Below are 15834 nucleotides of genomic sequence, written 5' to 3' on the forward strand. Positions count from 1 at the left end.
CAGGAGGTGTTAGGCATTAGATAATAGGTTGGACTTGATGATCTCTGAGGTCTTTTCCAACCTGGTTGATTCTCTGATTCTCTGAGAAGGCCCCATGGCAGCTCCTTGCTCCAGAGATCCCACCTCCTGCTCCAGAGTAACCACAACCAGAAGAAACCCTTTGCAAGGAGCAATCGAGGGGGGAGGTCCTGTTGTGGGGTCTCTGCTAATTGTGGGCCTGTGGCAAGTGACTTCAGTTAACTCATTCCATGGTCATGAAGGGCTGATCTCTCTTCCACTCCTCACCTCAGAAGTGTGGGGGTGATGGCATTTACCTAACAGTACTTAGGAGGTCCTGGAAAAAGTGGTCTGGAAAGCACTCAGGGGGTGCATGTGAGGGGGAAATGAGAGGTAACCACTCCCCACAGACCTTGGGAAGGGCACAGCCAGACCTGTGTGAGGTTGGGCACTACCTGCAGCGCCCCCAGCCAAGCCCCAGGTGCGCTAGCAGGACCCTGGTAGGGTGCTGGGAGCAGCTGAAAGGGAGGAAGAGCAGAACAAGAGGGTTGGCACCATGCTCCTACTGCCTCAAGTTAATCTGGGTGTGAGGCTTATGGTGGGTATTGCTCTGAGGGGCTACATCCCCTTCCTGCATCACAAAGGGGAGGATGAGAACCCTCTGCAGTCCCTGAAGGTTCTTTGGGAGGGGGGATGAGATAGATCCCTTTGGAAGAAAGGGGAGGTTGCTGCTTTGGGAGGGGGATGAGATCCCTCAGCAGCCCTTGGAGGTTGGTTGGAAGGGGGATGAGATCCCTCAACAGCCCTTGAGGATTGGTACTGTGGAAGAAGGAGGTGCTGCCTGGAGGGGGTTAGATCCTCAGCAGCCTTGGGAGGGGGGGGTGAGATCCCTCAGCAGCCCTTGGAGGTTGGTTGGGAGGGGGATGAGATCCCTCAACAGCCCTTGGAGGTTGGGAGGGGGATGAGATCCCCCTGCAGCCCCTGGAGGTTGTTTGGGAGGGGGATGAGATCCCTTTGCAGCCCTCGAGGGCTGGTACTTTGGAAGAAAAGGGAGGTTGCTGCTTTGGGAGGGGGATGAGATCCCTCTGCAGTTCTTGGAGGTTGGTTGGGAGGGGGATGAGATCCCTCTGCAGTTCTTGGAGGTTGGTTGGGAGGGGGGTGAGATCCCTTTGTAGCCCTTGAGGATTGGTACTGTGGAAGAAAGGGGAGGTTGCTGCCTTGGGAGCGGGGTGAGATCCCTCCGCAGCCCCTGGAGGTTGGTACCTTGCAGGGGATGAGACCCCTCTGCACTCCCCAGCCCTGGACAGCTCCCGACTGGCTCGCTTAGAGGGGAGTGCAGCTCAGCAGATCCTTGCCTTGCAGAGCCGAAGCAAGGGAAGGAGGGAGGGGGTTAACCCCCTGCTCTATCCGCATCACCCTGGGGGGTGGGGGGTGGGGAAGCTGCGGCCCCCCCCCATCCCTCCCTCATCGCGCACAGCCGCTGCCGGGGCTGCTTTTCCCCTTCTCCCTTTGCCGTCTCCGGTTGAATTTCCCCCGCCTCACTTGATGTCACATCCTGTTCCACAGCCGTCCCCTGCTCGTAGCCAGCCCCTACCAATTCCTTTCCTCTTCTTTTTTTTTCTCTTCTCTTTCTTTTTTTTTTTTTTCCCATTCGGTTTAATCTCTGTCCTCTCCCCATCGCCGCCCCCCCCCCCACACCCCCTCCCCGCCCCCCCCCCCCCCCCTTCTCCTCCCCTCCTCTCCCTCCCTTCGCCAGGCAAACTTTTGGCAATAGCAGCGATCATCATTTCGGGCTCTGCCGGATTTCTCCTCGCAAATCTCTTTCGATTGAGGGGAGCCATTGAGGGGGGGGAAAGAAAAAAGAAAAATTATCTATATATCTCTATAAAATAAATAAATAATTTCCTCTCTCTCCCCCCCCCCCCCCTCCCCCCTACCACCACCTCTTACTCCTCTAGCAGGGAGCCCAGCACCGAGAGCACAGGAAAGAACCCGAGATCCCAATAAATATGCAAAGTGAAGGCTCTGCCGAGCAGATTTCTTGCATTGCTTCCTGGGGGTGCTGAGAGCTGCCTGGGAGATAACCAAAACAACAACAAAAAAAGAAAGAAATAATAATAAATATCAGCCTGGGTTTGAATTCTTCTTTTTAATTTCATTTTTTCTTCCCCCCCCTCCCCCCCCCCCCCTCCTCCTCAGATTTTTGTATTGCCTTGCTGCCTTTTTTTTTTTTTGCCTTTTTGGGTTTTGCGGTTCGTTTTGGTGTTTTTTTTTTTGTTTGGTTGGTGGTTTTTTTTTTTTTCCCCCCTTCTCTTTATCGCTGTTATTGTTATTTTAATTAAAATCGTAATCAGACTGAAAGGAGGCAGCGAGGAGCCCGGGGATCGGCGCAGGGAGACTCGCCGGGGAGCTTGATCTGTATGCGAGGTGCTTAGAACTGGGTGCGAGAGATGCAACCGGCAAGCAAGCTCCTGACCCTCTGCTTCCTCATCCTGATGGGCACAGAACTCACTCAAGTAGGTTTCTCTCTTGCTTTTTTTCTTCCCCCCCCCCCCCCTTCACCACCACCACCCTCTCCACCTTCTCTCCCTTTCTCCCCAACGCCATTTTCTATTAAACCTCGAGAGCACAAAAGAAAACTGGAGTAGGAAGCTGCATCTTGGTGTGGTGTTCCCTCCCCCCCCCCCTCCACATCCATCCCTTCATCCCTGAGCATCCTTCTCTGCTCGGTCCGTGGAGCAGGTGGACCCTGCCCGGGTGGGGTTTGCAGGGGCGCTCAGGAGTTTGGACCCCGAAAAGGAGCTATCATAGAATAGAATCATAGAATTCTATTCTATGTCCCAGCTGTCCCAGCGTGCCCCCCCCCCCCCCCCCCCCCCCCCCTTCCTGGGGGGCTTGAGGATGTACGAGGGGGGATGCTCCTGCTCGCCCCACTTGAGGGGAAAGTTGTCATGAGGGGAATTGGGGAGACCCAAGAGGGGCAGCGGGACCCTCCCCCCCCCCCCCCCCCTGCTGGGCTCAGGTCGGTGAAGTTTGGGGTTGCCTGTCCCGGGTCCCCGCGGGGACCAGGTGGGAGTGCAAGGTGGGAGTCCTCCTGCCACCCTCCACTCCACAGCAGCTCCTCACGCGGGGGGAACTTGGCTGATTTTAAGTGACATTTAAACGTCCCTTGATGTTTCCATCTGTGACAGGCTGGTGGGAGAGAGGGACATTTGCTTTAGCTCCCTCTCCCACCTCCCATCCCACCCCCCCACCCCCCTTTATTATTATTGCTGGATTTTACTGCTTGTCGTTACTATCCCAGCCCCTGAACCCAGTGAGTAGTGGGGCTGGGGCTGGGGGGGCAGAAGGCACACAAAAGCCACCTCTTGCAAGTGGAAATACAACTCCATTTGAGTTCTTTAACATAAGAGAGGAGAGGCAGGCAGGGCGGTTGCCTTTTGTTGGTTTGGGGTGGGTTCCCCTCCCCAGTCGCTGAGGAGAGGAAGAAAAGTAATTGCAAGAGGATGCTCTAGATTGGGGGGGTTAATTGTGGTGCTGCCTGGATGATAAAGAAGAGAAGAAGCTATAAATAGGAGGGGCATGGAGGCTTCTCTGTAGGAGCAATTAGCAGCTGGGCTCTCATCTTGGTTGCTTTATGGAGATAATTCCCCCCCCCCTTTCCCCCCCTTTCTCCTGCTAACAATGTCCCCTCCTGTCGCTGCCCTACTGCTGAAGTTTCAGCCAGCTGAAGCCTTTTGGCTTTGCACCCTCAGAGTATTTCCTGCTTCCCCCCACCCCCACCCCAGGAAAGCTTGGCTCAAGCCAAGAGCTGCTTGCATTGCATGGAACCACACAGGGCAAGGATGAGAAGGTGGTCGTTTGGGGAGGTAGTCTGGGGGGATGGGGTGGGGAGGTGAGGGAGTAGAAACCAAAGCTGTGTGGACGAGGAGGGGTGGGAAGAAAGCAGAGCTGCAAGTGAGCGCCCAGCAGCAGCTCCTGGTGTGCGGGAGGCTGCGCGGGCAGCGCATGCGCGGCGCTGGACAAAGCAGCCAGCGGCTGCCAGCATTGCTGGGGAGCGAGCGACAGAAAGGAGGAGGGGGTGTGTGTGGGGTGTGTGTCACTCACCCCCCCCCCCCCCAGCCCAGCCAGAGGTACAACCAGCCAGGGCCATGGCAGCAGGGTGGCAGAGCAGGGTAGCAAAAGCCGCCCCTTGTCCCAGCGGTCCCTCCAGCCTCCCCTTCCTGCCCGTCCCCGGGGAGTAGCTGGGTGGTACCCGCCCCCTCCGCGGGGGCTGTCAGCATCCCTGAGCGGCCCTCGTTGCTCTGCTCGGTTGGGTTTTGCCAAGGACGCTGGGTTACCACCCCTTGTGCCAAGGATGCTGCTGTGCCTGGCTGATTTTCCATTGCCTGCCCTTTTTTTGGGGGGGGGTTGAATGCAGCACTCCAACTCTTCACCCAACTTCCACCGGGGGTGGGGAACTCGGTTCGCTCTGAGCTGGTGGAGCGGGGGGCTGCGAGCTGACTTTGGCAGAGTTACCTCCCACCAGAGGGAGGCTTGGAAGCCCTTGCTTAAAGCCTTGGCTTTGCTGAGCTGCTTTGGTAGGGCTGCTTTCTGCTTTGCAGCCTCTACCTGGGCTTATTGTGTTGCCTGCAGGTAGCAGAGTGCTGCCAGGCCCTGCACGCCGGCCATGCAGAGCTCTCCTGCCAGCCTGCCTGCTGACTCGCTTGGCACTGCAGAGCTCTTTCAGAGTTTTAGCATCTCATTTCTCTAGCCCAGCTGCCAGATGCAATCCCCAAATATGCCTTTCAGCCCAGGCACCGCCCAGCTCCGTGGCTCTACCACGTTTAATTCCGTGCTGGATTCACATCCCCATCGCGTGTTCAGTCTCTCTCACCCCCTGCTGAGATCCCGTGCCGGGGAGGGGGTGGGGGAGGGATGGAGGTTCAGGGGAGAGAGAGGTTGCTGATTTAGGCAGCTTTCCCTGACGATGCAGAAGCTGCTGCTGTCCCCTCCTCTCCCTCCCTGCAGTGACACCGGCAGGCCAGTGCACAAGAAAGGAAGAGAAGGGGAAAGGGACAGCAGCTGAATGGTGCTGGAGAGGGTGAGCACATGGCTGTCCTTCCAGCTGGGTGCTTTCCATGGAGGGAAGGGAGTTGTCTTCAAGGTATTGGTACTGCAGCATCCTCTGATGGTCCCCTCCTGGGTGGGGAGGAAGGATGCCTGTGCCCGGTGGGGAGCATGTGGGTGATGCACACACTGCAGGCTGCACCCCCAGCTTTGGTAGGAGCTATGAGACCTGCCTAAGGTGTTGGTTTAATCTGTCTGAAGCAAGAGGAGAGCTGCTCTACACCCCCCACCCCCCCCTACCCCCACATCCCAGTCCCTTGCAGAAGCCCCTACCTGCCCCTCTGTCCCCTGCATGACCCCTGCAGGCATGGCTGAGGGGCATGGCAGGGGCCCAAGCCCCAGAGCAAGACCTGCACAGGGCTTGGGGATTTCTTCCAGCTGCCAAAGGTCTCCTGATTTGCTTTGTGCCTTGCCTTGGCTCTCCACAGGTCAGTGATTGAGATCTGGAATGAGAAATATTTTGGCTGGGTTGAGCAGGTTGGTTTTGGGGTACCAGTGGTGGGCTGAAGGGGCAGAGCCTCTGCTCTGGGCACCCCAGGCTGCAGCTCTGACAGGGCATGCATCTCTGAGCAGGTAAAGCACTGGGCTTGCTTCCTTTGCCTTCTTCTCTGTGAGACCCAGGGTGGCTACCCTGCTGCCATGGAGGAGCAGAGCCAACTTATGCTCTCTAAGGATCTGCCTGTCACGAGCAGCAGGAGAGTGCTGCCAGCAGGGCAGAGGATGTGAGCTGCTGGAGTACAGCCAGGGGGATCAGCAGAGGGGGCTCAGGATGCCATCTGCTTGTCTGTCTGTCTATCCAGCCTATCCTTTTACCAAGCCCCATGCTTACTGGTGAAGAGCTCTTTGCATTCCTCAAGGTTTTATCACAGAATTGTCAGGGCTGGAAGGGACCTCAAGGATCAGCCAGCTCCAACCCCCCCCCCACCCCCCCCCCTAGCCATGGGCAGGGACACCTCAGGTTGCTCAGAGCCACATCCAGCCTGGCCTTAAAATCTTCCAGGGATGAGGCTTCTGCCACCTCCCTGGCAGTGCAGGTGCAGAGCTGGGCACTTGGTGCTCTGACATCCACTTCCCTGGAAGAGGCAACCCTGGAGCAGGCAGCTAAGAACCATTTAGAGTTTCTGCAAACCAAAAACACAACAACAAAGAACCCAAAGCAGTTTTGCCTTGAGTTTCTTAAAAGCAGCCCAGGTCCCTCCTGGGGCTCTTTGCAGGAGTAGGGTGTGGGAGCTTCCAGGCATGCACACTGCCCTCCCCGTGCTGCCCCTCTCCCCCCACAGCAGCTCCCACCCATGGGAGCCTCCCCAGTGCCTAGTTTGGTGACTGGGCTCTTCCCTCCCCTCTCTGGGAGACACATGGAAAACCAGTAGGATTAAGCTGCAAATCTGCAAGGCTGGAACAGGAGGCAGCTGCCTCATCTCATAAACCAATTTGTGTCTAATGTCACTAACTTCAGCTTTAGCCAATAAAAAAGAAAGGTAATTTCCAGCCCTGGGTCGTATTTATTCCTCATTATCAGTCCTTGTAATCAGTATTAGCATCACTGCTTAAAGTAATACAAAACTAATTACTCTCTCAGTGAATTAGATAGATTAAGGCTGGGGACTCGTGCTGGCAGTGGGTAGAAGCTCATTCTGGAGTTATGAGCGATAAGTGTTGGCTTTGCTCTGCTGTGAGGGAGCTACAAACACATCCAAAGGGCAGGAGGCAGGCACAGGAGCCACCAAGGAGTGTCCCTCTGGGCTTTGTGGTCTGTAGGTGCCTTGCTCAGGCTCCTTGGGAGGCCTGGGTGGGCAAGGGGATGCTCAAAAGGTTGAGGCTTCCCCAGAAAGGGGGAGATGCACTTGGGGGAACTGAGGCAGGGAGCCTCAGGTGTGTCTCAGAACCACAGAATCAACCAGGTTGGAAAAGACCTCAGAGATCATCAAGTCCAACCTGTGACCTAATGCCCAGCACCTCCTGACAACTGAACCATGGCTCCAAGTGCCACATCCAAGCCTTTCTTGAACACCTCCAGGGATGGGGACTCCACCACCTCCCTGGGCAGCACATCCCCATGGCCAATCTCTCTTGCTGGGAAGAGCTTTCTCCTCACCTCCAGCCTAAACCTCCCCTGGCACAGCTTGAGGCTGTGTCCTCTTGTTCTTGTGTTAGCACCAGGAAATCTCAGTTGTGGGTGGGGGGCAAGCATCTAAAAATCCTGATTGATTTCTTTTCCCCTTCTTTTGTAGACTGTAGCTGTTGCTTCCCACTGCCCTCCAGGAGCTGAGCCCAGGAGCCTTGGTCTCCGCCTCCAGACTGGCTTTGCCTTGGGTTTTGGTCCTGGGGAAGTTTGGGTCCCAGATCCTGACTCCCAGTTCCTCTCCCCAGCCCAGCATGAGAGGCAGGAGTCAAACCCACCCAAAATGCAGAAGATGCCCTGGAAAGATAACAGCAGGGTGTCAGCCCTGGCCCCAGGAGCAGGCAGCAGTGATGCTGTGGAGCTCTGCCTTCTAGCAAGCAACATGCAGAGCAAGCTTCCAGGCACTTTCTGCCTGGGGGGGTGTGTGTGTGACAGGCCTAGGGAAATCTGTCCCCCCAGATCAGCATCCCTAACCAAAACAGCTGAGAACTGGAGCCCAGCGAGGTGCCCATGAAAGCTGTGCTGACTTTAATGAGCTCTGCTGTAGCCCAGAGGCTCTGACATGTGCTGGCCCCGGTGGTTAGAGCAGGAGTTTAATGTCAAGAGCAGCTTTAGCTGCACACAGATCCAGCCAAGGGCAGAGCTGCAAAGGGGCTGATTCTGTTCCAGCGTAAGGAGCAGGCTGTCTCCGCTGCAGTGTGGGTTTCTGCTCGCCCTGTGGGTAGCAGAAGGAAAGGCTGCAGGGTGGGTTTTGTGTGCAGAAGGAGTTCCACTGCCCAGTGGAAGTCCCTAACTGCCTGTTCCCACAACGTGACCACTCCTGGAGCCAAGCTCAGCACCAGGCACAGGCAGTTTCACACCAAGTCCCCCTGGGAGCCTGTGGCGATCTGCAGCGTCGTGGTCACTGTCTCCCAAGCACTTTGGGGTCTTTAGTTGCTGTTTTATTCCTTGCTTTGCTTTCCCCATCTGTCCATCCATCCCCTTCCTGTGATGGGAGGTGAAGAGCTTGCTCAGTGCTGAGGTGACAGGGTCCAACTCCAGGACTGAGGTTTGTGTGGGTGGTGGCACCACAAAGAGTGACAAAAACAGGCAAAGGGGCAAGGAAAGTTGGAAGTCAGAGGTGACAGGGCCCAGGTGCAGGACTGAGGCTTGTGTGAGTGATGGTACCACAAGCAGTGACAAAAACTGACAAAGGGGTAAGGAAAGTTGGACCTCAGACCCCAAAATCAGGGAAGCCTTGGTACCATTTGTTGCTGTGGCTCTCATGATCTGCTGAGGGACAGATACCCTCCAGCAGATGCAGGAGAAGGTTGTCCCACGTTCCAAAGGTGATGGGTACAGAGTATGTTCCTTAAGGAGGATGAAGTTGCCCAGGGTGTCTCCCAGGGTAGGTGGGATGTCTCTTCTGCCTGGCACTGCTCACAGCCCTCCTGCTGCCCACAGGCTGGGGCAGAGGGATTCTGGATGCCTCCTTGCACAAGCCCAGGCAATGGGGAATGTGAGGGAAGGGGGTGAACTTTTACTGAGCTGAGTGGGATGAGAAGGGTCATCTTTCTCTTATGAGGAGAGTTCATGGCTCTCTGTAACTCTGAGGTGCTGAGCAGAAAGCAGAGGGGCAAAGTGACCACCCAGTGTGGTGCTGGGATGGATTTGGAGCCCTAGCCCTGAGCCTGCTGAGCAGGCAGGGCTGGGCTGTGCTGTACAGCAGCTCTGTACCCTCAGCCTTGAACCCTGCTGTAGGGACACCCTGCCAGAGCTGCTCAGCACTCAGCTGCAGTGCCAGGGAGTGCAGCATCTCACCCTGGTTCTCTGGGTGCTTTCCCAGCTGTGTGTGCTGGACATGGTCCTTTCCATGCTGTGTCCACACAGCAGTACCTGGCAGTGGCCTGGCGTCAGTCAGGACTCCAGGAGGGATGCAGAGGGTCAGTGGATGTGGAGAGTCCTCCAGAGGCTTGTCCTCAGCCCCTCCAGCAACAGCTCTAGAGAAGTCTCTTAGTCCAAGTAACTAAGAGGGATTCCTGAAGTTACACAGCAAGGTGCTTCAGGAAAGGACCTTTCCCCCAACCCTTTGTCAGAGGGCATGGCACATCTGGGGAGTCTTGTAGGAGGAGATGAGAAGAGCTGGGGTAGGGGCTGTCCCACTTACTGAAGGGCAATCCCAGGGCAGGACCTGCCAAATTCCTGAGCCTCATGCTCCCAGGACAGGAGCTTCCAGCCCTGGCAGTGTGCCTGAGGCACTGCCCTCCACTGGGCCACCAGTTCAGCTGGACACATCCTCCTCCCTGGAGATGCTGAGTGCTAGCTGAGATGCCCCCCACCGTTTACTGAGCCAATTGGGATCCCCAGCAAGAGCTGAGGCTGTTAAAACGCAGGTGTGAAGCAGGTCCCATCCTCTCCCTGTGCATTAAATGGGAGTTCTCTGCCTGTGGTCTACAGGCACCAGCTCCACATAATCTTGGGAGCAACAAGAGCTTCAGCACCTTCTCTGAACCAGCCAGGAGAGGGAGACAATGACCACCGTGTCCTGCACGCACAGGCACCGAGGAGGTGGCCACGGTTGGCAAACCTTGACCCTTGGAGGGCTCCTTTAGGCAGACAGTCCCATTTCTCACCAGCACTTCCCAGCAGTGGAATTTTCCACTGAGGAGCTATTTTGGAAGCCCCTGTTCCTTGCTTTCATCTCTCATCCCTCTTCTTTCTCTGCTCAGAATATATGCATGCAAAGAGGATCTTTTGTGCCCTAACAATTCATCTTTCCCTGATTTCTTCTCTTTTTCTCCCCCTCCCTCCCCACTTTCCTTTTCCCTGCTTACAGCAGGAGAAGCACCAAGAAAGCAGCTCTGCAACCCTGGCTCTTGTTGTGAGGGTGGCTGTAGCAAGAGCATCAGGACAAGAAAAAGCTGGGGGATAAGCATCAGGGGTTGGGTGTTTTTTTCAAGGCAAAAGCCTTGTGCAAACAAATAAAAACCCATCAGGAGAAAGGTGACCTCAACCAGCTCAGGCAAAGTGGTGCTGAGGAGATTTCTGCTGATGCTGTGATGGAAAAATTGCTTTTTAATGGCCAGATCCTGCTTTGCCTTGGAGAGACCCAGCAACAAATGCTATCAGGTCAAAAAAAGAGAGTCCTCTGAGTCTCCTCCTTCTTGATTTTTGCAGTGTTTCTTCTCTAGCATGAGTACAGGCAATGTCAGGTCTCCCACACCGAGATCATGTCCTTGCTGGGGTTTGGGGGTTTTATTTGTGCTGGCTGTGTTTCCTTTTGTTGCCATGCTGAGCTTCTAAAAACCAGGCAAATCAGCAGGGTAGGGAAGAGGTTTCCATATCTGCAGGTCACCTACTCCAAGGCACTGGGAAGACAAAGGTCAGGCTTCTGTGTGAGGCACAGTGGTGACCATCACCTTTCCCTCTCAGGCAAGCCCTAGGCCAGAAGAAGGGAAACAGCAGCTCTTATAGGAGCTTCTTTCCTTTCAGGTCTCTCTGCTTCATGCCAGCTGATGTGGGCTTAGATTGCATGCCCATGGGCAGCCTGGCACGTTGGGAAAGGGCCATGGCTCTGTTGACATGGGTTATAAACGCTGGGCTCAGGGCTCTCAGGATCCTGGTGCAGGCCATGAATTGGTTAAGTCACTGAACTTCCTGAGGAGGTATGAAAGAACTGCCCAGCCCTTGATGTCCCTCCCTTGATCTTACCAGCAGAGACTCCCCAAACTTGCTGCTTTGGATTAGCTTTTGAACACTGGAGGAATAGAATAGAATAGGAATAGAATAGAATAGAAATAGAATAGAATAGAATAGAACAGAACAGAACCTCCCTTCAGGGAGTTGCAGACAGCAAGGAGGTCTTCCCTGAGCCTCCTCTTCTCCAGGCTAAGCAACCCCAGCTCCCTCAGCCTCTCCTCCCAGGGCTGTGCTCCAAACCTCTCCCCAGCAAGGGAGTTGGCCTGCTACCCACAGGAACAAATGATAGAACAAGAGGAGACAGCTTCATGTTGCCCCAGGGGAGGTTTAGGTTGGACATGAGGAACAATTCCTTCCTCAAAAGGGTTATCAAGCCCCAGAACAGGAAGCTCAGGGCAGTGGTGGAGTCGCCATACCTGAATGGATTGAAAAGCAGCATAGGTGTGGTGCTGAGGGCCATGGTTTAGCGGTGACCTGGCAGTGTAGGGTGAATGGTTGGACCTGATGATCTTCAGGTTCTTCTCCAGCTAAAAGAATTCCATGATGCTCTCATTCTAGAATCCCCTGGGTTTCTCTCTCCCCCAGTATTGCACACTCAGCTCCTCTTTCAGCTGGCATCAAGGAGTTTGCCCTAGGGAAGCAGAGCAGCTCTGCTGACTCCCAAAGCCCAGCCTCCCCCCACCTGCACAGACCTTCTGTGCCAGGAGGGGGGAGAAGACTCCTGGTGACGGAGCCTCCTCCTTCGAGGAGACTTGTGGCTGCTGCTCCTCTCTCTGTGCATCCCTGGTCGCTGCCTGCAGAAGCTTTAATCATTGCAAAGTGCTTGGAGGGCATAAGAATGAAACCACCTGGGTGCACTGGTAAGAAATTGAGTCTTTCTTCAGCCCAGATGGAATCCAGAGCAAGGCAGGGAAGTGTTTCTTCCCCTGCTGAGCAGCAGTTTGAATAATAAAGCATCCCTAGGTCTAATTCCCTTTTTGTATGAGTGTGGAGTAGACAAATAGGAGGGATAAACTTTACCTGCAAACTCACTTTCAGCATGAATGTTAAGATGATTTAAGGGCAGCCCTTAAGTGTTTTATACCCTGTGAAAGCAATCAGCTGCTACAGTGCTGAGCACAGCATAAGCACCTGTTAGAGCAGGATGGGCTGAGTTGGAAGGGAATGGGGAGGTGGGATTGGTTCTGAAGGGTCAAAGCCATCTGAAGCTTTTGCCTAAAGAGCCTGTTCCTACAACCACAGGCTGAAAAATCTCCTTGGTGCTGAGCTCCTCAGCATGCCCTGGTGGCAGTTTGGCCAGGGCAAGGGCACCTGGGCTGGCTGAAGCCTGTTTCATGGGGTGGAAGGAGTATAGGTACTGTGGGAGCACCGAGCAGGACAGGGATTTGGAGGGCAGGAAGGTTTCCTCCTTGATTTCAGCAGCAGGTTGAGCTGTCAGCTGGCTGATTTATCCAGTTCAGAGCTGCTCTGGCTGGAGCAAGGGGAAGAGGTGACAAGGGCAGAGGTGGCAGCAAGGGAATGGCAGCAGCCTGTGACATGCACCAGCCACTGCCACATCCAGGTCTGCTGTGTGTTGTCTGAGGGACAGGATCCAAGCTGGCATCGGTGCTCCTGCTCTAACTCATCTCTTTTTCTCCACCTGGTGGACTTGCTAAATGTGCTTTCATTTCAGTGCTGCACAGAAACTCCCCAGCGCTCTCTGCAGAACCAGCTCTGCTTGGCTGTCACCACTCTGCTCCAGACCCACAGTGCTGGCAGGTGCTGGGATGATCTCACACCAAGGGCCAATTCCTCAGCCAGGGGCAAGGTTCCACTAAGGTGGGGCAGGCCAGCTCAGCGCTTCAGTGCATAGCTCTCTGCTTCCTCAGCTGGGACTTGGTTGCACCCTGGACTTGATGCTGTAGGGCATGGATGTTCTGATGGGTGCCTTGGGGCACTCCTCAATGCCCTCTCAGCCACAGCCCAGCCAGCTTCTGGGCAATAGATCTTGAGACCCATGAGTCCAAGGAGCCATGCCAACAGAGAGCAGCTCTAGATGTGGTAGGTTTGTGGCTGGACTGTTGTGACTCTAGTGGGAATGTGGTGGACACAGACCAGTGCAGGGGCAGAGTGGTGGTGGCAGCTCCACCATGCTGAGGCCAGCTGAGTGAAGGGTGTCACTCCTGTCCTCTGGAATGTCACAATTTGCTTTGCACAGAGTGTTTAAAGGTTTGCTTAGGGAAAGATGTACAAGGAACTGCAGGTCTCTGCTGGTCAGGTTCTGAAGTGACCAGGATACTCCTGTGAATGCCTTCAGTGATCCTGAGTGGTGAGCAAGCTCTGTCTCGCTGCAGATCGTATGCCAGGTCTGTACAGATGGGCTCTGTGGTGTTTGCAGTGTTACAGCCCATAGGGCTCCTTGGCAGAGTTTGCCTCAGAGCCTCACCAGCCACAAGCCAAGAGTTTTCTGCAAACTCTGGGGTGAGATATTCTGGCAGTCCCGTCTCTTCTTGCCTGCTGGGAACAGAGCAACAGCAAGGCTGCTGGGGGCATTATGCTTTAGTCTTGAGTCCTCATACTGATGGATGTCTGTGGCTGCAGAGCACGCTGAGGGGGAAAGCAGGTCTGTGGGGGATGCTCTAGCAGCCCACCACCCTGAGAGACCACGGGTCTGGGGACCACCAGGTGCCCCAGCTGGGTCCCACACCTCATGGACTGGTGGCATGGGAGTGGCACAGCGACTTCGGCTCCGATCCCGCAGCGCTCTCGGAACCGCAGCGCAACTGCGCCCGGCGGTGCCGCTTGCAGCCGGCAGGGGGCGCTGCAATGCCGCGCCGCAGCGGGGGAGCCGCCCCCAGCACCCCCCCCCGCCGCTCTGCCCCTCCTTCCCCGAAGCTTTTCCACCGCCTCCCCAAATCTTCCCCGCTCTCCCCAAATCTTTTCCCCTGTCCCTATTTTTTCTTCTTTCCATATTTTTCCCCTCCACAAATCTCTCCCCATTCCCTAATCCCCCCTCCCCCAATCTTTCCCCCTTTCCCTAACTTTTCCCCTTCCTCGAATATTTTCCCCTTCCCCTAATTTCTCCCCTTCCAAATTTTCCCTTTTCCCTAATTCTTTTCCCCTTTCTCAAATCTTTTCCCCTTTCCCTAATTCCTCTCTCTCCCTTCTCCCCCCCGATTTGCCCCTAATTCTTTTCACCCTCTTCAAATCCTTTCCTCCTTTTCCTACTTCTTCTCCCTCCTCCCTAAATCTTTTCCTCTTCCCCTAATTTTCCTCTCTCCCCAAATCTTTTCTGCTTCCCCTAATTTCCCCCGTCTTCCTAAATCTTTTCCCTTTCCCCAAACCTTTCTCTCCCTTACCCCGGTCTTTTTGCCTCTCTCCAATTCTTTCCCCTTCTCCCAAAATGTTTCCTCCCTTCCCAAATCTTTTCCCCTTTCCCTAATTTCCATCCCCTTCTGAAACCTTTCCCCCTCTCCCCAAACCCTCCCTCTCCCTTCCCCAAGCCTTTCTGCTTCTCTCCAATTCTTTTCCCCTCTCCTCAAATCTCTCCCCAGATCTTTTCTCCCTTCTTTCCCCCCACCCCCCTTTCCTTCCCCCAACAGCCCCCCCTTGTCCCCCCAAAGCTCTCTCTCCCCCTCCCCAAATCCCTCCCCCCCCCCCGCGTCCGCAGTCTCTCCGGCTCGCCGGGCGCTCACACCGCCCCCTCCCCTTCCAGCCCCTCCCTCCGTCCCGCCCCGGTCCCGTCCCGCCTCCTGCAGCCTCTCGCTCCGCTCGGCTCCGGCTGGGGCTCGCCGGGCGGCGGCGGTGGCTGCGGGCTGAGGGAGGCAGCCCCGGTACCGGTACCGTCGATACCGGCACAGGCACCGGCAACACCACCGCCAGCGCCGGGCAGGGCCGCGGCGAGGAGGCGACGGACGATGGGCAGGTGGAGAGAGGCGGTGGCGGTGGCCGGGCGGTTGGTCCAGCCCGTCCCCAGCGGCATGGAGCCCGGTGCCGGTGCAGAATGAAGGGTGCCCTGCGCCCCGCCCCGCAGACATGTCTGTGCCTTTACTCAAGATTGGAGTCGTCCTCAGCACCATGGCCATGATCACCAACTGGATGTCGCAGACGCTGCCCTCCCTCGTGGGGCTCAACACCACCAAACTCACGGCGGCCACGGGCGGCACCTTGGACCGCAGCACGGGAGTAAGTGCAGGGTGGGGATGGGGGGCGGCGGCGTGAAGGGAATGGGGCCGGGGAACGAGGTGGGAGGCTGCCCGGACCATCCCTTCCTGCCGGAGCGGCTTCCCGGTCCTTCCTCGCCTGGATGTCCTCCGGTGTGCCTAAATCCTTCCTTACCCGGGTGCCCTCCCCGGCCGCCCCCAGGACCTCCCCGGTACCCCCAAAGACCTCCCCCCCCCCCCCCCCCCCCGAATCTCTCCGGTACCCCCAGGACCTCCCCGTCCATCTGGCTCCTCCTTAGGGCAGCAGGTGCAAGTCCTGCAAGCTCATGAAATCATTACGGTTGGAAAAGACCTCTAAAAGATCATCAAGACCAACCGTCAGCCTAACACCACCACCACTAAACCATGTCCTGAAGTGCCACCTCGCTGCCCCCCCCCCGCCTTTAATCGATAGTCGTTAATGGGATGGGGAAATGCAGCGCAGAAGTTGCAGGGTATTTTTGGCTCTGCCGTGTTTCCTGTCCTTGTTTTGCTGGAGGGCTGGTGCGGTGCCTGGCCGGGAGAAACAATCCTTCTGTCTTACCTTAGCACGGGGTTGAGGGGGGAGGAAAAAAAAGGGGGCACCTTTTGCCTCTGTGTTGCATGCTTGTGTCTCCTCAAAGAGCTAAGGCATCTCAGCTCTGCTCTTTGGAGGCGGGTGTTCCGTGCAGTGGTTGTGCTGATGGTGAATGAAGCTGGACGTGGGGTTATGAGCCCCATTTATTGGCTTTCTTCCCCCTAGACACT

The 15834-nt window shown here is 56.0% G+C and overlaps 1 protein-coding gene across 2 annotated transcripts in view; it reads left to right on the forward strand.

Moving 5' to 3' along the window:
• The first annotated feature begins 2292 nt into the window (after window positions 1-2292).
• OLFM1 (olfactomedin 1) overlaps window positions 2293-15834 on the forward strand; it is a 38126-nt gene continuing 24584 nt past the window's right edge. Inside the window, exon 1 of one of the 2 annotated variants that reach the window (XM_054174477.1) lies at window positions 2293-2513. In XM_054174477.1, coding sequence (XP_054030452.1) covers window positions 2448-2513 — 66 coding nt within the window. In that variant the 5' untranslated portion in view covers window positions 2293-2447. Of the gene's footprint in view, window positions 2514-14683; window positions 15071-15834 lie in introns of those variants that run through there. The other variant, XM_054174476.1, reaches the window with a different exon arrangement.

The sequence above is a fragment of the Dryobates pubescens genome, chromosome 29 (assembly GCF_014839835.1).
Source record: "Dryobates pubescens isolate bDryPub1 chromosome 29, bDryPub1.pri, whole genome shotgun sequence".
In the NCBI taxonomy this organism is placed as follows: Eukaryota; Metazoa; Chordata; class Aves; order Piciformes; family Picidae; genus Dryobates; species Dryobates pubescens.